This window comes from Aotus nancymaae, unplaced genomic scaffold (genome assembly GCF_030222135.1).
Source record: "Aotus nancymaae isolate 86718 unplaced genomic scaffold, 86718_ANA_hifiasm-v0.15.2.pri h1tg000043l, whole genome shotgun sequence".
NCBI lineage: Eukaryota > Metazoa > Chordata > Mammalia > Primates > Aotidae > Aotus > Aotus nancymaae.
The window spans coordinates 7,664,118-7,691,336 of NW_026988457.1; the positions used below are offsets into that span (position 1 = coordinate 7,664,118).

General features: G+C 33.6%; 1 protein-coding gene across 11 annotated transcripts in view; it reads left to right on the forward strand.

Moving 5' to 3' along the window:
• Nucleotides 1-27,219, forward strand: part of NBEA (neurobeachin) — a 743,003-nt gene that overhangs the window by 629,311 nt on the left and 86,473 nt on the right. For all 11 annotated transcript variants that reach the window (XM_012465562.2, XM_064361756.1, XM_064361759.1 and 8 more), the window contains 2 exons: nt 10,048-10,160; nt 26,033-26,173. In XM_012465562.2, coding sequence (XP_012320985.2) covers nt 10,048-10,160; nt 26,033-26,173 — 254 coding nt within the window. The remainder of the gene's footprint in view (nt 1-10,047; nt 10,161-26,032; nt 26,174-27,219) is intronic.

The following is a 27,219-nucleotide window of genomic DNA, read 5'->3' on the forward strand; positions in this document are numbered from 1 at the left end:
AACTTTATACTCTGGGGTCTATGTCTTTTTGCAAATTGAGACAGATTTCAAACTATTGAAATTATGTATTTGTGCAGTGTATTATTTTTAGCTATACAGATCCTCACCTGATTTTTCAGGATGATGTTCTCTGTACATTCTTGTGTAATATTTTTCATCTTCCCTGTATTAGGTTTTTATATTATCTGCTTTTGAGAGACCTATCGAGACCCAGTGTCTACCATTAGATGGACTTAATGATTTTTTCCCTTGGCTGTGCTAGCTAATAGGAGCTGTTGGATATAAAACTGGAGGGCAGGGTGATAAACCTCACTTTCAGTTCAGTTTCCAATTTCACAGGCTTTCATATTAAATGGTTTTTCTATTCTAAAATGAGATTTTCTCCAGCCTCTGGATGGAATGTTTTCTAGTTCATTGTTTTAAAGGTCTCTTCTAGTCTCCATCCCTTCCCACTGCATTTTACTCATGTCAGGTCAGTTTCCCACAGTGTGGTACAGTACCACCTATAACTACCACCCACCTCATGCCTGTTGCTTTCTGGGAGTCTTTCTTTGTCCACCTCTGGAAAGGCTGCTGTGTCTAACTCTGGATAGAGGTAACATTGTCATCTCTTCTTAAAGTTGCACCTGAGCAGTATAGAGCCTAATACACTTTTTTCTATTTGGGATGATCTTTGGGTTTCTGAGCCAGAGCATGCAGACTGTGAGGGGAATTTAAATGCATCTTTCTACTCTTTTTTGAATCGTTGAAGTCTGTTTTATTTATAACATAAAGATTATATAGGCCACTGATTTTTTTTTTTTTTTTTTTTTTTTTTTTTTTTTTTTTTTTTTGAGACGGAGTTTCGCTCTTGTTACCCAGGCTGGAGTGCAATGGCGCGATCTCGGCTCACCACAACCTCCGCCTCCTGGGTTCAGGCAATTCTCCTGCCTCAGCCTCCTGAGTAGCTGGCATTACAGGCACGCGCCACTATGCCCAGCTAATTTTTTGTATTTTTTTAGTAGAGACGGGGTTTCACCATGTTGACCAGGATGGTCTCGATCTCTTGACCTTGTGATCCACCCGCCTCGGCCTCCCAAAGTGCTGGGATTACAGGCTTGAGCCACCACGCCCGGCCGCCACTGATTTTTTCAAAAATTACTGGGTACTTCCTTTGCAATTATTATAACTAAACACTAAAGCCTGACTAATGTAAGCAATAGGATAAAAATGAAGAGTAGGTACTAGGAACATAGAACACTCAGTCTAGGTGAGTAAGTGAAATACACATAAATAAGAGAGCGTTTTAAGACAGTTGATATTAAATGCTGAATCATCGCTATAGTGAATGCTGCAAGAGCTCAGCAGAGGGGAGGTATTTTAAAATGTGTTTGCGGAGAAAAAAAGAGAAGAGCTTCACAAATTTCTGCCGGTTGTATATGTGTGCCATATTCAGTGGACAGGATTATCATACCTTGTCTGGAGCAGAGAATTATAGATAATATTGGAGCCTTAGATAAGAGCTAGATTATAAAGAGACTTTCAGGAGTCAGTATAGTTTTGGAATAGAAGGGAATGTAATGTGGAGTTTTAGGAAAATTAAACTGATAATTATGTATGGCATAAATCAAAATGGAGATTCCTTAACATTAGTGCTATTACACTAATGTTATTACATTCCAGTAGTATTACAGTAGTAATAGTATTACAGTATTACAGTAGTAATAGTATTACAGTAGTATTACAGTAGTAATAGTATTACAGTATTACAGTAGTAATAGTATTACAGTAGTATTACAGTAGTAATAGTATTACAGTAGTAATAGTATTACATTAGTATTACAGTAGTAATAGTATTACAGTAGTATCACAGTAGTAATAGTATTACAGTAGTAATAGTATTACATTAGTATTACAGTAGTAATAGTATTACAGTAGTATTACAGTAGTAATAGTATTACAGTAGTATTACAGTAGCAATAGTATTACAGTAGTAATAGTAAATCGTTACTGGATATTTACTGTGTACCACATATTCTATTTTACTCTGACTACAGAAGCAAATAAAGTATGGTTTCTGCCTTTGAAGAGATCAGAATACAGTGAGGAAACAGACATGTATACCAGTAATTCCACTAAGAAGTATTAGAATGTATAAAATTGTCTACAATGTTATAATGTATAAAAAGTATTATAATGAGAGTATATACGAAGCTATTTGAGGTAGTCAAACCTAGAAGGCATTATTTATAACTAAGAGATCAGAAAAAGTTTCCCATAGGTGACATGTAAATTTTGAATTGAAATATGAGTAAGAATTCACTAGAAAGTAGTCAGAGGGCATTCCAAGGAGAAAATGTGAGGTGAAGATGTTGGATGAGAGTGGTGGCAGCAGGCATGGCAAAAAGAGAATAAATGATACTTTTGTACAATATCATTATACAAATAAAGTTTCACTGTAATTTGCTCTAGTTCCATGGTTATCAAACTGTAGTCCTCTGACCAGCATTATTATCTTGGAGGCTCGTTAGAGATGCTGATCTGCAGACTCCTCCTCAAACCTACTCAATCAGAAGCAGGCAACCTGCCTTTCAGCAAGCCCTCTACTTGGTTCTGATACAGAAAGTTTGAGCACAATTGCATTAGCCGTTTAAGATCTAATTATTCAAACAAGATTTGCATATAAAACATTTAAAACATACAAGAAAGCACAAGATTAAGTGCCATTCAGTGTAATAAAACTTTAGAGAAGTGAGATATTAATATGAAATAATCTACTTGAGGAAACCTTCTTGGAAAACATGAGCTTTAAATGAACTCTTCAAGGATTTTGTCAGATGAAGATGACTATCCACGCAAAATAAACCCTAATAAGTAGAATGACAATTGAAAAAATACATGAATATGAATATCCTGAGGTACTCTCCCTGGATATATTCCTATTAATTTAATTCTTCCTTTGCCATTATCCTGAAATTTTAAATAGAAGTGCCAGTTTAAACAGAGCACCAGCATTCAAGACATCGGTGATGGTTTTGTTAGAGAAGCTTCACTAATGCCATGATTGAATACTTGTTAGTGCAGCTATTAGATTTGCCTGTTTTCCTGATTGGTGGACAGGGTGTATCCATCCATCTCTTCTCATCAAATCACCTTTCAGAGTTCTCTTAGGATCCTAAAATAAAGGATGCTCTAAAGATGTTAAGTTGTGCCGGTATCACTTTAATGAACATGGGTCCTAAAAATAATCATATTACTTTATAATGCTGTTTTAGGGATACAGTTAGTGTTCAGGAAATATTTATTTCAGTGGATTGATTGAAACTTAAGATTTATCATTTCTAGATAGGATATTATTCTTCTTTTCGACAAATTGTAGTTTCTTAGGTAATCTAAAGCCAAGAAGTGGTTGGCTTATATTTTGTAATAACATTTTTTAAACATTAATTTGTATTTGATATCAAGATTTAGAAAAAATAAATAATAGTATTTTTATTACTTTTTCATTTGTTTCATTTTTCCTTTTGAAATAATTCCTTGTTAATAATAAAAACTCAGAAAAAAATAGTAAATAATAGTTCATGACTGTTGAATGATTTGCAGTGTGCCAAACATTGTTCTAAGGGCTTTATATGTATGTGCTGATTTAATCCTCATGGTAGCCCCTTGAGTTAGGTTCTGTTCTTATTCCCATTTTACAAAGAAATGAGGGAGAGAGTAGTTAAATAACTTACCCAAGTCATAGAGCTAATAAGTGACAAAGTTGGGATTCAAACCTAGACAGTTTAGCTCCAGAGTCTTCATTCAGATACCACATTGTACTCTTTCAGGATATTCACGGTACCACACAATTTCACCCCTACCACCAGCCTTAACTTATTAACTACTTTTAAAACCTAAATAATTATTGAAAACAATTTTCTCATTTTCTTTTACATTTCATCAAATTAACCCTTTGAAGTTTATTTACTGTCATAACTTTTGTGGATACTGATATTCTAGCACTAGATCTGGACCTGGAATTATTATCTTTAATGTAGAAGGTAGCACTCTTTTCAGTTAAGTTTTAGATCAAGAGAAAGAGACTCTGAGACAGAGATTTGCTTGAAGATGTTTATTGGAAAAGGCCTTGGGATCAACATCTGTGGGGGAGTGAAGTAATTAAAGCTGGGCAGAAGGAGGATTCACACTGCAGTGCAGTTGTGACAAAGGCTTCAGTAGATCCCATGGGGTCCCTGGGGCTGGGGTAACCCTTCAAAATTGTCTTGGCTTAAGGGAAGGGAGCCAGGCCTTCAATACCTCCACTCTGCAGTCATTGGATGCAGACTTCTGGGAAAGACATGACTTCATATTGGGGGCTTTCTTCTAATGATAGTGATTCTTGGAGATGGACATAGCTGACCACCACCGGCCATCAATGCCCCCAGCATCCACCATACTAGCAGTTCTCAGACTTCAGTGTATCCGAAGCAGGATTGCTAAAACACAGATCTTTGGGTCCCACCCCCATAAATTCTGATTCAATAGGCTTGGATTGAGCCTTAAAAATCTGCATTTCTAAGAAGTCCCCATTTGATGCTGATGCCATTGATCTGGGAACCACACTTTGAGAATTACTGCCCTGTATCTATATTCTTTAAAAGACCTACCTAAAAATAATTCATTAATTTTCATATAGCACTGTCAGTATCATACATGTTAACCTTATGATAGGGTATCCTTAGCATTTTATGTGCATTTTATCTTTCCAATGAGAAAAAAAGTTGTGCTTGGTGAATACCCATGAAATTAAAGTTACTTAATATTTATTCTTTGTAAATATTTGTAGGATTTTGTGATCTATTATGTAAATTCACTAGAATTACTGGATGAGATATTCTTTAAACCTCTTGGATTAAAAAGAAGTGTTACAGAATTGGAATCTGGTTGAGAAGATAAAACAATCTTTTCTGGCTTCACATGTTTAAAAATATAGGTCAATGTGACCTAATAAATTTCTTATTTTCTATAAATATTTTCCACAAATATTCTATAAATATTTCTAAGACTTAGCTTAAAACAGTACTGGACTCTACATTACTGGTTACTGTCTTACACTCTCAGATTTCTCTTTTTTCCCAAAAATATTATTTTAGTATGAAATATAAAGTACATTTTATGACCCATTTCTTAAGGTCTCTCATACTTGACCAATTTCACTTTTCTCCTTTCTGGATTTCTAAATAAGACTCTAGATTTCTTAATAAGACTCTGTATAAAACACATGGTCTCAGTATCATAGTATTAATGAATTATGCAGACTTTTTACACCTTCCTGTGGTATGTGTACATATGCATAATTGCTATAAACAAACACATTTTACTCTAAGTAAGTTTTGTAAAGATACTTTACATAGTAAAAGAAGCTTGTAAAATATTCAGGAAACATATTTAAAAGACATCTAAAATTCCATAAATGTGTTCTTAGGTTTTGTTTTATTCTATTTATAAATTAAATGAATGTTCATTATAGAAAATTGCGAATATGAAAAAGGATAATTTTAAGAATTAAACCACTCGGAAGTCTAACCATAAATATGACAGTTGACATTTGGCTGATTTTTCTGTTTTTCTTTCTATATGTGTGGTGTATCATCGGGAACCCGTAATATATACAGGTTTGTTTTCCATTTCACTTTTTCCATTTCACTAACCACTCTTTGAAGGCCTGACTTTTAAAACTACACGAGACTCCAAATAAGAAATATGACATAAATTATTTAACCATTTTTGAAACACTTGTTTTTCTTTTTCAAAGAACATTAAATTTTAGATGATTATGTAAAATAATCTTAGTTATACTTAGAGTTCTGCTAAAAATGTGGTTTCAACCTACAGTTCCCAGGTTGACCTGATTTCTGTTCGTGTTCTGAAAGATACAACCTATGCCTTATTTTACACCTTGTTGGATAATATTATGGAAAAGATGTTAAAATCTGGCGTTCTTGCATTTTAAAAAATAGGAGAGCGACTGCTAACATAGCTTTGTGTAAATGATCCCCTGTTAGACTGGATAATTATTTTTAAGGATTTTGAGTTGTTTTTCATATGATCAGCTAATAAATTCAGCACGACTTCTCTAACCCCAACCTTTTTCTCCTGTTTAGCATTTTCCACTTTTTTACTCTGTGATGAACAAGCCCTCCCTGGTTAATTATGTATATATTTAGCTACTGCATGTGTTGAGCTTATTATTGTCATCTAATTAGATGTAACTTGAACTGCTTGCTTCTAGAAAAATCATTAAAAATTCTTTCCTAATGACCTAGAGATGACAAAATGTCTGTAAAGTGTGAAGAAGCAGACAAGCACAGGAACATCGCTCTTAAAGAGTGTTAATCCAGATGCTGCAATCATCTAATTAAACAATATTTTGCTGTCATTAACATTTTCACCAAGGAATTGCAGTTATAATTTCTTTGTCAGCTGTCTCTAGATCACTTTACCTTCAAAATCAAAGTGCCATATAAAAACATTAAATTGGATGGTTTAATTAAAAAGTTTTTTTTTAAATGAAGTAACATATTTCTGAGATCTCATTTACTGTGTTTCATTTTTATTATTTCAGTAGATTAGTGTCATAGGCTTGCAATATTTAATATTCATCTTCTAAGATAAATTCTTATAAGCATAGCAAAATAAAGTATATATATATACATATATACACACACACACACATATATATACACACACACAAGTATACATATTTACTTACCACTGCTGGAAAAGGAAAGGACCCTACCAATTATAGTACCAGCGTATTTACTAAATATCAACTATCCTAAAGACAAAAACAAAACAATTAGTAAATAAATATCTAGGTATGCCAGAACCTAACAAGTATTACTTTGGAAATACCTCACTTTTTGGATGATTTAATGAACAGTATTTTGTTTCATTTCACAAAGGTGTTCAGTAAAATAATTAAAGGAGTAATGCTAATTCATTATTAAACCATAACAATGCAAAACCCCAAAATGCCACTTAATCATTCCTTTTTTTTCTGTGTGACTTTAAATACATTGTACATTTTTAAATTAAATCAAATATATATGACCGTCCATTTTGCAAGGCTTTTATGTGGAAATTTTTATTAAAAACAAGCATTGTTATATTTATTTATAAAGTTTATTATATTTATTTGAATTAAAATGGTACTATAAGTCTCTACTAATTTGAAAATTACTAAAATTTCCTTAGCACTTATTTTTGAAGGACCTCTCAAAGATCATTGAAAGTGAATTACAAAAAAAAATACAGGACAGATGAATAGCCATGAAGTATGGCTATTGGCATCAATCTGTTTGTGTATACGTGTATGTGCATTTTTAAATAATGCACTTTTTCTTTGCATTTTTTCCAAAAATAGCATTATATCTTTTTTAACTTTTATTTTAGGTTCCATGTGCAGATTTGTGATGGGGTAAATTACATGTCACAGGTGTTTGGTGTACAGATTACTTCATCACCCAGTTGATAAAAATAATACCCAATAGGTAGTTTTTGTTTTCTCACCTTTCTCCTTCCCTCTACCCTCAAGTAGTATATTTTTCTTTCTTAGAAAGTCATTTCTATTAAAAGGCTAGTGTCTTCAAATATGGTCTCTATTTTTATGCTGTTTGCATTTATACAGTACATTTAAATACTGTTATGTAAATTTGTTTTTTATTTATTTTAACAGTTTTTCGTAATATGTAAATTATAAAACTATCAGAAATTAACAATTATGGTCTGATTTTTATCTATCAGTTGATTTATTTAAGTAATATATGTTATATATAGATAGGTAGCTTAAGCATTATTCTATTTAAAAAATACACACTGGAAGACTTGCTTTTCATTAAAATCTACAGATTTTTAAATAGAACTGTTCTCCAGAAAATGGAAGAGCCCTAAACTCTGCAATGGACCATTTAGGATCCCATTAGCTCTGTCTAGCCAATCTGTACTCTTTGTATATATACATACAAAAAATACTGAGAGTAATCAGGTGCCACAGGTTAGCATACATATGAACTGCCGGTAATAAATTTTCAAGTTTAGAATTTTACAAGTTTTATTTTACAATATTGGTACTGTTTTAGCAGATCATTGTCATGTACAGAAGACTTTAATATTGCTCCAAACTCTTGTTTAATCTTATCAGTATTATTCTTCACCACAGACTGTAAACACAAAGCAGGTTCATTGATTGGTTGAGCGACCTGGCTGCAGACATTTTCTTCTAGTTTAATGTACACATTCACAATATCATTCTCTCTCATATACACTTCTATGCCTTTGCATAATCCTCATCTTCTAAACATAATGTTCTGCAGTTTTCCTTTACTTAGCTTATATTTGTTCATCGTTTGAAATTTGGGTCATTATATTCCATTTTTATCACATGCATTCACATTCTGTCAACAAACATTTATTGGGCAGATGGTATGTGCCAACACACAGAGATTTAAAAAAAAAAAAAACAACAATCCAGCCCTGACATTCATGAGTTTACAGACTAGTGGAGAGGCAAAGAAGTAAACAGTGACATGTATCAGGCATAATAGAGATCTGTCTAAGAACTGTGGTGGGGCAACACAGGGGAAGCCCTAACCTAACTGTAACCTCATCCCAGTAAATGCAAAGTGGAAGCAACATTCTGCCGCCATTACCCACGTCTGTATTACATACCCACAGCAGTTTATACATTTAAAGCAATATGCAGTTTAGTTGTAAAATGCAGAGCTTCATCTAATAAACAGATAAAATAGTCATCAATAAAATGTTTTTCAAGTCAATTAATTAACTTGGTTTGATACTTAAAACTGCAGATTTTGGTTCTTACTCAGATTGTAGTTTACTTTTTTTTTTTCTATTTCACAGTTATGTTTACCAACTGTTATAAGAGCAGATATCATTTAATGTAATTTCCTGATGATGAACAAGATAATATCTGCATATCTATGTTACTGTGATAGTATATGTAGTGTGTGCAACCACGGCATAGTGGATGAAATTCATACCACTAAATACCAGTGAAATAGCTATTTTGTGTGAATTTTAATGGAAATTTAGAAAATTATAATAATCAGATATAACACAATTTTTATAAAAAATAATTTTGTTCAACAAAAGTTTTCTTTGGACCCTGTTTCTTTAGTAGCCATTCTCTTAATTTCACCTGATCATGTTTTTTCAGTTCCAGTTTATGAGGAGGATCACAGCTTTGCTCCCCTAAACTTTCCACATTCACACTGTGCCTCAATATCATATATGAAGTATTTAAGTCATTCTACCAAAAAATAAACAGACATACTCACCCTAAGATCCAGCAGTTCTTCAATAAAGTGAAACAACATCAGAAAAAAAAATCATGAGAAAATTTGTGAAAAAATGTATGCTTGACATCTGCCGCTGTACTTTTTCATCCTAGCTTCAGAGTACTTCATCCACTTGCAGATTCTCTGCATTCATTCTCGATATAAGTTTAACATAACAAATTTTGTGTACTCAAAATTTCTAACTATATATTCATTATAATAGAATACCATCACATAAGCTGCAAGTGTGTAGGTCAGTAGGGTGACTTCCTCCATAATCACTTTCAGGGCCTCTGACTGACAAGGCTTTGCTTCCAGGGTTGCAGTATTCTCTACATCAGCAGAAGACAGATGAGATGCACATGCGGGAAGGTTCAGTGGGCCAAGACTTGAAGAGACTTTGCTCACATTCTGTAGATTAGAACTAAGGCCCATGGCCATAGCTACTTGGAAGGGAGACTGAGAAATGTGGTGTAGCACAGGAAGAGGAGAATCAATTACAATAACCAACCAATAGTCTCTATCACAATCTTATAAATAGTAATTCTAGTAACTTTTTAAAACAATTGTTGAGTGAATTCACTTGAAATGCATTGTTATCAGAGTTAAAGACATGGTTCAATAAATAAAAGTGACTTTTCTTCTTCAGTAGATGCCTTATAAGAACAGAAACTATTTCATAAGTATTTTGTATATACAAATTTTTATTTCTGGTTTTCTTTACTAGGACGGACATATAATGATCTGAACCAGTATCCAGTGTTTCCATGGGTGTTAACCAACTATGAATCAGAAGAGTTGGACCTGACTCTTCCAGGAAACTTCAGGGATCTATCAAAGGTAACTTCTAAATATATAGAAGTCAGTTTTCTTCATAAGGCTATAGTCTAATAGGATTTCTGTCAGAGTATATATATCCACTTAATGTTTGTAAGAAAGTGAAACTGGTTATCTTGCCTTACATAGTCAGTTTCTAAACCTTACCAAAATTAGCACGAGAATTAAGTTACAAGAAGATAAATTCGTACTAGCGTAGGCAAAATGAAGTGGGTATTTGAGAAATAGCAGATAGATGTAGGGAGAGGTTTCCCAGATATCCTAGGCTTTGAAGTCAAGGTTAAAAACCTAAAATTAGTATAAAATATGATGGTAAATCATTTCTGTGATATATTCCTTAGATGATAAAGGATGTTATTTTGACCATAAAATATACACATTGTAGGGAAATATAATACTGAAAAGAAAGTCAGTTAAATTTATCAAGTGTCTACCCATATATGAGAGAGAAGATATGGCCCAAAAGATGGCAAGAAAATGGTACATAACAGTAATAAGAAATAAACTGCAAAATTTTTATTAGTTCACTTACTTTGTCAGAAGAAACTACAGTAGGATACTAAATTGTTTGAAATTCAGTGATGAACTAGGAACTAAGCCCAAAAAGGTGCTCTATAGTCTAAGTTTATGCCAGAGGCCTGCCTTAAAATTTATGTATATTAACCATAGTAAAGCCTTAGCCCATTCACTTTGAATGTGTCTCTCCTTTCTATCAGACTTGATTGTCTGATTTAGCAATCCGTAGAAAGTTGAAAAGTATTTGAATATAGGTTTGGTTTTGGGGGGCAAGTTTAAGGGGCTAATGGACAAGAGCAGCATAATCCCTGTGAATTAGGGAAACACCATTGCAGTCAATTTAAAATTAATCCCACAGATGGTTTTAGCTCAGCATACCTTCTCGTGCCCCTTTCCTGGCCTTTGAAAGCTAGACCTACCCAAGCTGAAGTTCTGCATTTCACTAGCTACTAGCTATGTGACCTAAAGCTAGTTTCTCTTGGCCCATTTGTAATATGAGAATAATAATACTGTCCCATGTCATATAGTTATACAGATCTAATGACATGTCCATTTGGAAAACATAACAGTACTTGGCACAGAGAAACACTTCCTATTAGCTAGTATTGTTACACATGGAGTATTTCTTAGCCTCTTTTGAAGACTGTTTACTAATTTTTCCATGTTCTTATGTGTCATCCAGTCTCTAGTTCTTCCTATCAAATTTTAGTTGGTAGCTCATTGCTAATTTTAGCCATGGTATTATAGGTGTTAAAGGGACTTTGTAAAAAATCAGTTAGCCCAACATCTTACTGAGAGTCACACAACTGGTAGAAATAAATTTCTAGCAAATGAATTCCAGTATGCTTGCAAATATAGTAATTTTTCCAGTGTGAGTCAATCAAACAAAAATTTTTAACTATTTACCATTTTCAGGTAACTAAATTATTCAAGATCAGGTAGATAGAAGCATTGTAATTCATGCAGCCTGCCTTTCAGGAACAAATCTAGTTATAGATTATCTAAATAATAATATTAGTTCCCCAAAAATATTAAAAATAAAGTGTAATATTTTAGAGAGATCCATGTAAGAGACAATACATACAAGTTGAGTATCCTTTATCTGAAATGCTCAGAACCAGTGTTTTGGATTTTGGATTTTTCTGGATTTTGAAATATTAATATATACATTACATACTTACCAGTTGAGCATCCCTAATCTGAAAATCCAAAATTCAAAATGCTCCAGTGAGTGTTTTCTTTAAGCATCACATCAGTGCTCAAAAACTTGGATTTGGGGCATTTCAGATTTCAGAATTTTGGATTAGGGATGCTCAACTCATAGTGTTTAAGAACAGGACTCTTCTGCAGCTAGACTGCTACGTTCAAATCCTAATTCTGCCATTTACCAGCTGTGGAGCCTTAGACAAGAGTATTAGTTTCTCTTCGTCTTAATTTCCTCACCTATGTGATGAGACATCAGTAATAGGGTTGTTGTGTGGAGTGGTCGATGTTGTGTGGAGTGATTCTAAATATAAAGAACTTAGAATAGTGCCAGGCACATCAGTGTTAGCTAATGCTATGTATACAACAATAATAGAGTGGTCAATCATGGATATAGGCCATATACTTTGAATTGTATTTCAAATAATGGTGATAAATATATGCTACTACATCCATATTGGATGAGAATATCTGAATGGTATGCCTGACTTGCCAAGGTTGAAGTGTAATTTTGGGATGTAAAACAAAACCAAACGAACTTATTGATGTGAGGATGAAAACTTTTAAACTAGTTCTTTGACAAAATCTTATCTGCATGTACTTTTATTTAATATTAATTGAATCACCATTACATTAGACATTATAAAATATATATATACAATAAAAACTCAGGTAGCATATTAAAACCTCATACAATGACAACTATTATGGCTATTGTATTGTTTTCAAAACAAGGAAGGAAGTTCTTTTTCTTTGAAATCAACTGGGATATTGTGTTTAAAGGAAACTTATAGACCAAAGCTCCTTTTTTTCTCTTATTTATTCATTCTTTCAGTTGTTCATTCAACAGAGATTTATCACACATGTGCTATATATGTCAAGCATTCTACAAGCAAAAGAGTACACAGGAGTGAATAAAGCAGACATACTCACAGCCACTACTTGGAGGGAGTTCAGCCCAGAGCAAAAATGAAAACTCAGTTAGTTAACAGCAATAAGAGAGGCCAGCACTTACGAGATAGGTATAGTGGGGACTGTACCTCACTGGGGAGTACAGGCTCGCTACGCTAAGACATTTGGACTCAAATGTTCTTGAAATGCTAGCCCAGCCAAAGAAAATGTGGCATTCATTATGATTAGTATGGATTATAGAAGGCATCTGGTAAAATATTCACTAGTAATCAGATTTTTTTCATTTATCCGTGTATTAAAAAATGAGATAAATTAAATGAGGAAGTCACTGTTTCTATAGAACTGAAGATATAACATTTCAAGGTTGTTTTTTGTTTGTTTGTTTGTTTTGAGACAGAGTCTTGCTCTGTTGCTTGGGCTGGAGTGCAGTGGTGCAATCTCAGCTCACTGCAACCTCCACCTCCCAGATTCAAGCGATTCTCCTCCATCAACCTCCTGAGTAGCTGGGATTACAAGCTCCTGCCACCACGCTCAGCTAATTTTTTTGTATTTTTAGAAGAGACAAACGTTCACTATGTTGGCCAGGCTGGTCTTGAACTCCTGACCTCATGATCCACCCGCCTCAGCCTCCCAAAGTGCTTGGATTAGAGACATGAGCTACAGTGCCCAGCCTATTTCAGGGTTTTTAAGCTGATCTGTATAATGTGTATTTCCTTTGGCAGAGCTTTTCCTTTTGTGCCTCACATGTGCTCTTCTAATTTTATATAGTGTTAAATAAATAATGCAGGTAAACAGATGGAGCCTAAATAAATTGGGCAATGTGACTATAAACTGTAGTTTTACAAGCATGTAATTCTTCATGCTGTGAACAGTTGAATCCATGAACTCTTAAAAGATAGATAGCTTTTCTTCCAATTTTACTATATTCCATGCTTTAGCAATTTGTTCTTTCTATTCTGTCACCCTAGCATGATAGGAATATGTTAGCAAATTAAAGCCTCTTGATATGTTAATAAATTACTCGTGCATTGTTTCCATGCTTCATTGAATTTCTTAATAGGCACTTCTTACAAATGGGCTAGAAACCTGAGACTATCCTGTATAAAATCCATTAATAAACAAGATTTTAATGTATGAAATATATCTTATTATATGCCTAATGAGAAAATGACATTTGAAGTATAATAATATAATTGGAAGGAAAAACTTCTATAGTACAATATTATCACAATGAAGAGATGTCCACTAAGAAGCACATGAAATTCTTTTAGTTATAAGCAATACTGCAAATGAAAATTTTAATAGAGAGTTTCTTACTCTTCAGAAGCCCAAGGAAGAATTGAAATACTTGAATGATATAACCAAAAACATTCTAAAAGATGTCTAACAATAAAAGTAGTTGTTTCTAAGCGAGCACTGGGAGTTCTGATCCAAGTAATAATTCTTGGCAGTGAATAATTCTAGAATTTGTTTCAATACACATGTGGTACCTTAAATAATTTTTATATTATTTGGTATATAAAAGAATTAAGAAACTATGAAATGTACAATGCCAAAAAACACAAATATTTATTTTCTTTCTTTATACCACCACATTACACAGGCTTCATGAAATTCTGTGTTGTATCAGTTAGGAAACTGTTGAATGAAAGTTTCAGGAAACCCAGCTGAAATTGGCTTGAACAATAATAGGGGTTCAGAAAAAAATCAAGAGGTTGTAACTGGAACATGAAAAGAATGTAGGCCTTGCTCAGATGTTTCTCTATCACATACTGTGCAAACTTAAGATGTTTTCTAAAATCTCTGAACTTTTTTTTTCTCATCTTTAAAGTGAACACAAGAATACTTACATAATAGGGCTGTTGAAAGATTTTAACACAGTAAAGTAGCTAAGTCACCTAGTATATTGCCTGGCACACAAGTGGCATTCAGTGAGTGGCAGCGACAAAGCAAATTTCCATAATGGTCCGTTGAGAGTTCACTATCTTTGGTATGATTGACAGAAATCTAGTGAAAGATTATTTGATTCCTCTGATTTATTTTTTATTCTAATAAAATTTAAAAGTAATGCCATTTAATAAAATATTATTAATGCAATAAAGAATTCTGTTTTGTTATCTGTTTAAATTATAAAATGACCAACACTGTAACATCAAACACTAAGGTTAAATTAAATGATTATTAGAATTTTAGTTGCATATTTATTTAGAGTGAGATATTTATATTTATAATATTCTTACTCGTTCTTTGGCCCACTTAATTGAACAGTTGAAGAGCACAGGAGCAATAAAAAAGTTCTTTATCAGAAAGAGTGTTTAGACCTCTCATTTAATTAGACATCACAGGTTCAAGTTTCATTTATTATGTGTACAGGTTAGAGGCTGTGTTTATTGTTTGACATGAGGGACAGCAGTTGAAACAATCTGTCTTTGACTTATCTTTTCAACACCAACCAACAGTAGGTATAGCGATTTCCTCCCCACCCAATTTACATAGATATTCCTTATGGAGATGTGGCCTTATGGAAATCTGTCTTACAACGTGATATGATAGTGCTTCAGTTATTTACATATACTCATATGAACTTGACTCTTAAATAATAGTGGTTACATGACTTTGACGTGGAGCACGGTCTCTGCTCATTAAAGTGTAAATAGAATTTTCCTATTTCCCAGTCATGCCCTCTGATAACTGAAATAGTTTCATCACAAAACCAAGTCCTACTAATATTGACATGAACATAAGACATCACATCACACACCCATTCATCGAGTGGAAAAAATATATTTTGTTAACACAGGAGTTGTTTGACTGACAGATGATGATAAGCATAACCATTTTCCCAAATTATTATGCCACTTAATAAAAGGAAGTGATAATGCCTTGAGGCTTTGAAATGTGATAATGCAAATGGATGCACTGAAGTGTGAATACTATTCAACCATCCACCCTTGATATGATACTGCCAAATGTCTACATACCACATAGAAAAGAGTTTATGTTGGTAAGGTGGGGAGTGCACGACTCAGCAATCTAGAGCAAGTTGTTTGTTGTTGTTGTTGAAACGGAGTCTCCCTCTGTTGCCCAGGCTGCAGTGCAGTGGCACGATCTTGGCTCACTGCAACCTCCACGAGAGCAAGTTTCTATGGTTATTTTATCTTTCTTTTTCACCATAAGTTAACAACATCTAAAATGAAATTAATTCCATTTACTTGATCATAATCTACCTAATGCTTAATTTTAAACAACAAAACATGAAGTATGGGCAAAACTACTAGGAACGTTAGTAGTTAGGATGATATAAAACTAAAAGATAAAAGTGTGAATGTGTGAATTTAATTACATACCATCTGCCAAATAACACTGCTGCCAAATTTGAAACGTTTGTTTCAATGTATGCCTTAACATATAACCTACAGTATGTTGAAAATTGTTTTCCTTAGACTTGCTTCTATGGCAGTGCTAAGGGGGAATTCTTACTTTAAGGACAAGGTATTGATTGGCAGTGTTTGGATACTGTTTGAAATTCATGGGATATTCGTTTATTTAAATTAATATTTTATTCATTCATGCATTCTTTCATTACACAAGCATTTATTGCCAACCTACTCTGTGCCAGACACTGGAGATACAAAGGGAATAAAACTTGGTCCATACCTTTTAGAAGTTACAGTCATTTTTTTGTTTACCCAGTGACATATTAAGCTATTTTCCTTCTAATTGAAAGAAAGGAAGAACCCAGAAAAGTGCAGCTAAAAAGGTAGACTTCACAGACACTGGTAACCAGAAATAGTGAAGGACTTTTGTGTTTGTTTGTTTGCATCTCCACTGTTGCTTGTTGGAGATATAATAGGGTGACAGGGAGTGTTATGGATTTATACAGAACTTCCAAACCAGTCCCAGGCTCTGTTTGCTTACACTGTCTCCTTATCCTCTTTTCTTGTTCCTTCCTGCTTAGCCAGCTGAATCACCCTTTCAGAAAAAGAGAGGGGGAAAAAAATCCTATAGAGCCTGTTCCACTTTGAAAATTTTAGGCTGTTAAAGAAGAAACTGTAAACAGCAGGAACACTGTCTAGTGCTCTTAGAAGAATCCTACCTATGGAAAGGAAAAGAGAGCCCACTTTATGCACTTTCATTTCACCAGCCACGTGTCACCTCTGTATCTAAACCACAGCATTATCATGCAAAACTAGACCAAACTCAGTCTCCTTTAACCTGTCTTTCCCACTGAAACAGAATATTAAGCAATTAGAAGTAATCTTGACACTAATTTGTAGCCCCATCATTATCCTTCTACTTAATACCTGGAAAACTAGAACTGACACTTGAAGATTTAAGATGCTCCACTGTTTGTAGGTGAGAGTGTTTACTTTTCACTAACATATGTAAAACTAATTTTCTTAGGAATTCTCCTGGGACAGTGATAACAATTATAGCCAATATTTTGCATGTGTTTATTATATGCCAGGCATTGTCCTAAGCATCTTACATAGATTTTCTGTGTTACCCTCACAATGCTATGATGAATTGCACTGGTTATATAGATTGCATTTTCTTCCATTTGTTGCCTATTATTTCTCCATAATACATAGGTAGGATATTCTTTAAAAAAAAAAAAAGCTAGTGATCAATTTATCTTCTAGATGCCTTCCACCTTTTCTAAATGCCCTGGAAGTTTTTATATGCTACCAAAATAATAATAATAATAATAATAATAATAATAATAATAATAAAGAAAGAAGGAAAGAAAAAGAAAAAAGAAAAACTCTCCCTATTACCCAACAAGAATGTAATCTTTTAAAATATCCTGCACAATGGACAGTCATGTCAGATATGAGCAGAAGAGTCAAAAGCAGTCAGTGAGTCATTCCACACCTCCAAAGCTTTCCGTCCTATGTCGGACTAACATTCCTATGAAAGTGCTCAAAGCTGGGTGTGGTGGCTAATGCCTGTAATCCCAACACTTTGGGAGGCCAAGTCAGGAAGATTGCTCGAGGCCAGGAGTTTGAGACCAACCTGATCAACATAGGCAAACCCTGTCTCTACAAAAAATTAAATTTAAAAAAATAGTGCTAATAATATTTATTTTTTTTTGAGACAGAGTTTTGCTCTGGTCACCCAGGCTGGAGTGAGTGCAATGGTGCAATCTCAGCTCACTGCATCCTCTACTTCCCAGATTCAAACTATTCTCCTGTCTCAGTCTCCCCAGTAGCTATGATTTTCTTTCATTTGTTACCTATTATTTGGTAACCGTGCCACCACACCCAGCTAATTTTTGTATTTTTTGTAGAGATGGGGTTTCACCATGTGGGCCAGGCTGCTCTTGAACTCCTGACCTCAGGTGATCCACCCACCTCAGCCTCCCAAACTGCAGGGATTACTGGTGTGAGCCACCATGCCCAGCCAAGTGCTAATAGATTTTGCTAATCAAAATGCAACTTTAGATCAAAGATGACCTTTCTTCATAATGTACTCAGTTCCACCCTATGAAAAAGTATAAAAAGAAATAGATTCAATTAATAGAAAAATGCAATCTTAACACCTCTCTTTATTAATGTTTCTTGACTTCAGGTTCTATTCCTTAATAATATATTTGAAAATTGTGTAGTGATTTGCTGAAGTTTATCTGATGACTAAAGGCCACATTAAGCCAATTAACAGTAAGAAAATGCAAAGGGAATGTTTAGTCCATGCTTAAGAGGACACAGTTTTAACATATTTTAGAGAAACAAATTTTTAACTCATTTAAAGCATTCTTATTTAGAACAACCAAAAACATAGGAAAGACTTGGATTGATTGGAAAGATTTTGCTTGTTTTTGTACTCTATTTTAATGGATTTTAACTTTACTATGAAAATGTTTAAACAAAGAAAAAGTACCAATAACAATAACCATTAACCAATACCTACATGTTATAATTATGGACAGTTTAGGTTTTATTGGTTTACTGAAGTATTTTTAAACAAATTAAATATATCATACTTTACCCCTAAATATTTCAGTATGAAAAATAGTATTTTCCCATATAATCATATCACCATGATTACATCTAACAAGACTTATGACAGTTCCCTAATATTATCTAATACTGTGCCTATAATCAGGGTTTTCTAATTATCTCCCATGTGTCTTAAAAATTGTTTTGCTTAAGCCAGGATTCAGTCAACAACCACATAGTATATTTGATTCTTCTGTCTTATCTGTCTAAAGGTTAGAAAAGCTCCCAGCCACCCTACTACCCTCCTGTTTTTCATGATATTGACTCATTTAAGAGAACATGCCAGTTATCTTATAGAACATAATAACAGCCAATATTTTGCTTGTGTTTATTATATGCCAGGCATTGGCATATATATGCCATATATATGCCATATAAGCATTATATGCCAATGCCTGGCATATAATAAACAGCTTCTGGATTTGTCTTTTTGCTCCTCATGTTGTCATTTAACTCCTTGTAACTAGTAAGGTTTCGATGTATGCTGATTCAAATATCACTGAAGATTGATAATAAAAGGTTTTGTTGTTTTTTTTTTTTCTTTTTTTTTTTTTTTGAGACATTGTCTTGCTCTGTCACCTAGGCTGGAGGGCAGTGGTACAATCTTGGCTCACAATCATCTCCACCTCCCGAATTCAGGCATTTCTCCTGCCTCAGCCTCCCAAGTGGCTAGTATTACAAGTGCCCACCTCCACACCTGGCTAATTTTTGTATTTTTAGTAGAGATGGTGTTTCATCATGTTAGCCAGGCTGCTCTCTAACTTCTGACCTCAAAGGGGTCTGCCTGCCTTGGCCTCCCAAAGTTCTGGGATTACAGGTGTGAACTACTGCCCTGGCTCATAATAGAAATTTATATTTGGAAATATTTGGTCAATAACACTTACTAGCCAAGATATAAAGTTAATATAGTTAATTTAAATTTATCAGAGTTAAAATGTTCCCATGTAAAAAATATTTCTGGGTCACATAATTGCAAAGCCATCTAAAATTCTCTCTATGAGATAAACTAAGTTCATGATTAAACAGTAAAAAAGGAGTATAAAGGGAAGACTAGAGTCTCCTCATTCTCACTGCCCAGAAACAACTCTTGATATACTTCATGTATATTCTTCAAAAAATAAATTACACAAAGTAGAATTACTTGATCAAAACCACATGAATTAAAAAAAAAAATACTACCAATTTTCCCCACAAGAAATTTATACTGATTTATTTGCTAACAGCATTATGAGATACCATGTTTTCCTATACCCTGGCCAATACTGTATATTATAAAACTTAATAATTTTTGACAATCTAGTCAATAAAAATAGTTTTTGTTTGACATTTTAACAATTGTGAATGTACTTACGACTTTTGATTACATGTAATAGAAAGTCAACTTACACTGGCTTTAATTTAAAATATACATTTTGTTAGCCCATATAACTGAGAAATCCAGGGATGGGTCAGTTCAGGAAAACTGGATCCAGTGCCCACCGGAGTTATCAGGATCCACACCTCTGTTACTTTTCTACATTGGCTTCATTCTCAGACAGGCTTCCCTGTGTTACAGTAATGATGCCTTTGTAACCCCACTAGTAAAAGAGAGCTTTTTACCAGACAGTTGCAGCAAAGTTTTATCCCATCAGGTTGAATCATGTGCCCATTTCTGCAGCAGTCATAGTACTATGAATAAAATATTATGACTGACAGGTCTAAATCCCATGCCCGCCCAGGGAGTCAGGTAAGGAGGTCAGCTCACCTGCACCAGGTAAACCAAGAGTAGGGAAGGAATGGTTCACAAAGGAAGAAGGCATAATGAATGCTAACAGAAAAAAGAATAGATATCCATTACATTGTAGGAACTGGTACTGTTTTTTCTTATATCTGTAGGAAATTGGTATTCATTATTCTGTGAATTGCCTATTCATCACATCATTTCCTCATTTATTTAATTAGATTGTTCATTAGCTTCTCATTGATTTGTAAGAGGACATTTTTAAGGAAACTAGCTCTTTATCTTATATGCTATGAATATTTTTCACTTTGTTATGTCTTGATTTTTGCATAAAATTTATTTCTAAAATTTCCACATAGAAATTTTATATAATATTATATAATTGGGTTAATCAGTCTTCATTCATTTAGCATTTATTGCTCACTTTAAAAGGTTCAGGTACTGTAAGTGTAAGAATAAAGAGACGAATAAAAGACAGGGAGTTTCCTTGAAGGGCTACTACTGGGTTTAAAAGGTTATAAAGTTGCCTATTACCAGATGGTATTATGTAAGGCTTTACAGATGCAATTTGAAAAACTTCCAGAAGAATGAGTTGAAGTTCTTTAGTCAGATAAAAAGGGAGGCCAGGAATTTACTTGAGCACAGAAAAGTGTCTGTAGATATGATTTCTATGTTGTCATAACAGAATTTTCAGAATGATGACAGATAGTTCATGACCAAAAAAAAAAAAAAAAGGTAAGAACTCTCAAAGCTCTTCTAAGGATTTTCAAGCCCTTGATTACAAAAGATAACAAGATAACTTAGATGTGTTAGAAGTTTGGATGTCTTAAAAATATTGAGATAACTAAAAACTATTGTTAGAAGCCAGACAAATCAGTCAAATGTACCCAGCTTCTAGCTGTATGTATCTAGCACAGAGCTGCGGCTGGTTCTGTGGAACATCTAGCCACTGACTAGCAACGTGATCTTCATTTGACTTTTCTTCAGTGTCCTCATCTGTAAGAGATTTGGTCAAGTAGACCTTAATGTATCCTTCCATTTCTTCGGATCTATAATGAATGAGGAATAAATAGGCAATTAGGAAAGAAAAAAGTCATGTGAAAGGCCAGGTGTACTGGCTTATACCTGTAATACCACCAATTTGGTAGGCCAAGGCAGAAGGATCACTTGAGGACAGGAGTTCGAGACCAGTCTGGGTAGCATAGTGAGATTTCATCTCTATTAAAAAATAAAGTCACATTAAGATCATAATTGCTTATTTAGCAATGAAAAAGCAGTGCAGTAGTGTGAAATGTGGAGACCCAGGTATCTGTTTCCTCATCATGAGATTAGGTTCATAATGAATGCCTTGCTGACCTCAGAAACTTAGGAAAATCAGTCTAGAAAATGGATGTGATGACAATATGTTATACAAATATATAGTATCATTAGTTATAATAGCAGTAGTGAACTCTTGAACATATTATACGTACAAGTTTGAGTATGCCTTATCCATAATGCTTGGGACCAGAAGTGTTTCAGACTTCAGATTGTTTCAGATTTTGGAATATTTGCATATACACAGTGAGATAGCTTGGGAACAGACCCAAGTCTAAACAAAAAATTATTTCATTTTATATACACTATATTCCATATAGCCTACAGGTCATCTTATACAGGTTTTTTTTTTTTTTAACAATTTTATACATGAAACAAGCTTGTGTTAAGTATCTATGTGTGGAATTTTTCACTTATAGTGTCATGTTGGCATGCAAAAAGTTGTGGAATTTGGAGGATTTTAGATGTCAAATTTTTTAAAGATGCTCAACCTATATAATAGTAGAATCCTAGTACCATGAACCTTATCATTTTCAGTTTTTTATCATGTATTAGAATTCAGTGTTATTGACATTGCTTTAACTAGGCCTCTGATTTCTCCTTAACAGTTATTTTTTCTTGAAAATTATAATCTACTTTGATGACATTGACCATTCATCAGATCAATCTACATTTATTTATCTTTATTTATTGAAATCAATCTAGCTCTGTGCTCAGACTTTTATGATCTCTAAAAGTCCTTCTGATGTCTCATATAATACCATTTATCCAATTTGTTTTATTTATATAATTTTTGTCAGTCATTTTTGTTTATTAAATTTATATATTGTATACCTGTTCTAAGAAAAGAACTTGGTACAATGTGTAAGGTTTGAAAAGATGGGAAAATATTGATAGATCAACGCTAAGAGGACAGAAAGGGGAAATAGGAAGATGAAACTAAAGAAAAAGTTAGCACTGAGAAATACACACCAAATACACACCAGAATTTTTCAAAGTACAAACTAAGGTATTGCATCTAAACAGTTGTTTTAAAAACAAAAAAGGGATATGATTCTTGTTAAAAATTAAAAATAAATAAAAGAGAAACACTGGAGTAAGCACATTTAAACAATTTTATTTACAGTAGTATTTCTCAGATCAGGTAAATCCCCACAAACATCTGGTAGGATTTTTGTTTCATGTAATAAAGTCACAAAGGTTTTTGTATTTTTAGGAAAACCGACCTTTTTGTAGCACTGAAGTTTGAGACACATTTCTGTGTTTGGTGGTCAAAACAGGGAAATTGAGTGATAAGAGCAGAGAGAATTCTCAACATTATTTCTTCAGTAACTACAGTAGTGTTTCATGTGGACATCCTAATGCTATACATGTAATTTCCTGCAAATTTTATAAGGAATGCAAATTTTTATACATTAGTCTCTCCTTTGATTCTTTCATGTTAGAAATAGTGCTTTTTTGCAAGCTATATAGGCTTTTTAGCAGTTTTTTAAACTGAATTATAATAATAAAGTTTTATAGGAATAGAAATTTTATTTTTCATTTTCGCATTATCTTTTTGCACCATTTTTTCCTATTTGTTTCAGTGTTCACCTGTAACATAAAAAATTAAAAAGACAAAACAGCAATAAATCTAAAAGCAGGCTTTAAACTTTCAGTTAAACCTTTGTATATATGGTAACACCTAAAAAGCACAGAAGTTGCTGTTTCCAAATGCCCACTGTTTGACAAAAAAGGAAACTATTTATTGATATAGTAACTATGATGAAAATTGAAAAATATTGCAAAGTAAATTTATAAATTTATTAAATGTATCTTTACCTTTTGACCAGAATTCTTATCATATTCATCTGCCAAAATCAAATGATACTGACATTCCAGTATTTGCTAAAAATTTTTAAAGGACAGCAAACTTACAACCTTGTCAGTATGTAGGTAAGTAGGTAATTGATTGATAGATGGATAAATATGATAACATAGGATATCTTTTAGTATCTCTTAAGAAAATATGTCATCTATGACAAAATTCTCACTTCCCTAAACATTTTGAAGCTTTTTGCTTTCGAATGATTTTTTGCTATTTAACTATTAGAAGCAAAATGATAGAAAAATAGTAAGTACAAAGCAAATCACTTACATTACGTTTCATAAACATCATATCTAACCATATTAGATAAAAATTCAAAATTATAAATATATTTTAAGAAGTTTCTAATGGAGGCATATACAGACTTTAATACTGTGCAGCTGTTCCCTACGAGGTATTATTCTATAAAACACTCCAATAAAATGACTTTGATGTAACTTGAGTAAAATAAAAAAATAAGCATTTGCTTTTGCTTTTCCAGTAGTGTAAGACTGGAAAAGATTAGAGGATGAGCCATGCTCCTTTTTAAAGAATGTTTTGTGAGATTTTACAGGACAAACAGTATCAGATACGATCAGTCCTTAGGGATTGCACATTTTATGCAGGTGAAAGATCTATTAGCATATTCATGACAGAGCAAAGTATTAAACATTTTCAATCCTTTGAAAAATATACTTACTGAATTAGAAGAACATATCTGAACATCTAGTAAAGTATAAATATGTAGGTAATTTTAAATGAAAAACTCATTACTTCAATTCCCTAACAGACCTTACATTCGTTTCACTTTATAACAACTACTCTTTTACCAAAAATGTAATTATGTACTTGTTTTAAATATTATTAAGATTTTATGCAATGTTTAACAAAATTACATTGCCTTTTTTTAAATCTATCTAAAGAGATTTGAGAGATAATTAATGAAATTTAACACAATAAAGTTTAAGCTTCAGAACTTTTTTTTAATCTAGATTTTTATACTATCATACTTTATTTTACAAAATGAAGACGAAAAAGTTTAGGAACTTTAAAATATTAACACTCCTGTGCATGAAAAATACAACTTTTAGATAAACAAATTGTTGAGTCTTTGTTAAGTCATAATTAAAGTTAACAAAAAAAGAACGTAATTTACAAATAATTTAAATATTCAGGATAAGCACCATTGCAAATAAGAGTTTATTATGGAAATTCTAACAGACTTTTTACTGCTGACCTCCTTGTGTTATTTGAATTAGTCTCCTAAGGCCAGAAGAAAAGGCTCATAACAATTTATAAATGAATCTTTCTCTCTTGTGTAACATTATGTGCCCCATTGAAACAGTAATTTTCTACTACTTCTCGTTGAAATTAAGCCTTCGAGGGATCTTCATAGTTAATTATAAATATTAAATTTTGAAATAAAGTAGTTAGATATTGTACTTAGTACTCTTCTTTTGTTTTCTCTGTAAACATACTTATTTTTATAGTGTGCAACCTAAGTCAAAATAATGTGCTTATTTGATACCATAAGCATGGACTCTGTATACCATTAATCCAAAATCAGACAAAAACTTAAGCTAAGGCAGTTTGCTATTTGAAATCATGAAGATGGTATGCTGGAAATTCCTAATGATTAGATGTGCTAAAATTTTGAGACTGTGAGGCAATTAGCACATGCTTTATTGAAGAAATCCATATACTCCTCTATAGAGATTAGCATCATAATCAGTAAATAGGGTGGTGGTACTGATAGAAGAGGTCTTAGTGGCCTCAGCAAAATGCTTTCCAGGGAATCTGAATTTCCTGATTATTCCATCACCCTTAGGTGTGTACAATAAAAAGGATAGTTGTTCCATCTGTATACTCACAGAATGAGACTAACATTCCATCAGGATTCTATATGGAGGGTTGTCTTTCACACTGTGGGTAACTGGCTGTTAAGATGAGGTTTTCACTAATACAGTTGTCAAATCGTCAGTCCCTTCACCTTCTCCCCATTGGATTTCCTGTATTCCAAGCTAAATTTTCATTATGTAGCTTATTAAGTAGAAGGAAAATAACAAAACTGTCGGTGTTGCCTTAGCAGTTTAACTAGATCACCTCTGATTATCTAGTTTACAAAAGCTGTTAGTAAAGTCTGGAAACGTTGTACTATGAATCATCCTCTTGGGCAGTTTTTAACCAGTGTAACAAGTTGTAATTAATATCAACATCCAGTATGGTTACAAATATAATACTGAAGTGTATTTATGCTGTGTGGCTAAATTGAATTAACAGTGAAATATTGAAAGTATAAAGATTTATTATCTCAGATGTCTAATATGACTGTATTAAACAAAATATTTTTTTCTTTTAATAGCCAATTGGTGCTTTGAACCCAAAGAGAGCTGTGTTTTATGCAGAGCGTTATGAGACATGGGAAGATGACCAAAGCCCACCCTACCATTATAATACCCATTATTCAACCGCAACGTCTACTTTATCCTGGCTTGTTCGAATTGTGAGTATCTTCATTGAGTTAGTTTGCCTTTAATACCTTAAAAATTTTAACATAAGTAAATTAAACAAAAATCAAATACACTTGTAATTTGTCCTAAACAAAGATTAGAGACCAATGAAGTAGAAATTAAAAATTCCAAACTAGCAAGAAATGAATTTTTTTAATGAGTTGTCTCATTTGCAAAATTGGATTAGGAAGATACTTTTCTAATGCTAGGTATTATGAGCTTCAACCAAACCAGTAAATTCAGTACATACCTTTTTTTTTTCAGTGACAGGGTTTCTCACTCTGCCACTGAGGCTAGAATGCAGTAGCACTATCATAGCTCACTGCAGCCTTGAACTCCTGGGCTCAAAGGATCCTCCTACCTCAGCCTCCTGAGTAACTAGGACTACAGGCATGCAACACCTTGCCCGGCTATGTTTTTATCATTATTATTATTATTATTATTATTTTGAGATGGAGTCTCACTCTGTCACCCAGGCTGGAGGGCAGTGGCACAATCTTGGCTCATTGCACCCTCCACCTCCCGGGTTCATGCAATTCTCCTGCCTCAGCCTCCCAAGTAGTTGGGATTACAGGCGCCCACCACCACACCTGGATAATTTTTGTATTTTAGTAGAGACGGGGTTTCGTCATGTTGATCAGGCTGCTCTCAAGAACTCCAGACCTCAGGTGATCCACCCACCTTAGCCTCTCCAAGTGCTGGGATTACAGGTGTGAGCCACTGCGCCCAGCCTGGCTATCATTTTTAAACATGGGATCTTACTTTGTTGCCCACGCTGGTCTGGAGCTCCTGGGCTCAAGTGATCCTGCCACCTCACCTCCCAAAGCACTGGGATTACAGGTGTGAGCCACCATGCCTAACCCTGGAGCGCATCCATAATACCCACTGCCTCCTTTCTCACAAATGACGCACACTGGCACTTACTCTCCCCCAGCCCTCTCATTCTTGCTTCTTGGGCAGCATGTTTTAAAACCAGTTTCCAAATGTTTTGAAAACCTCTTTCTGTTACTTTTCCCTTTCTCCTAAGACATAAATATAT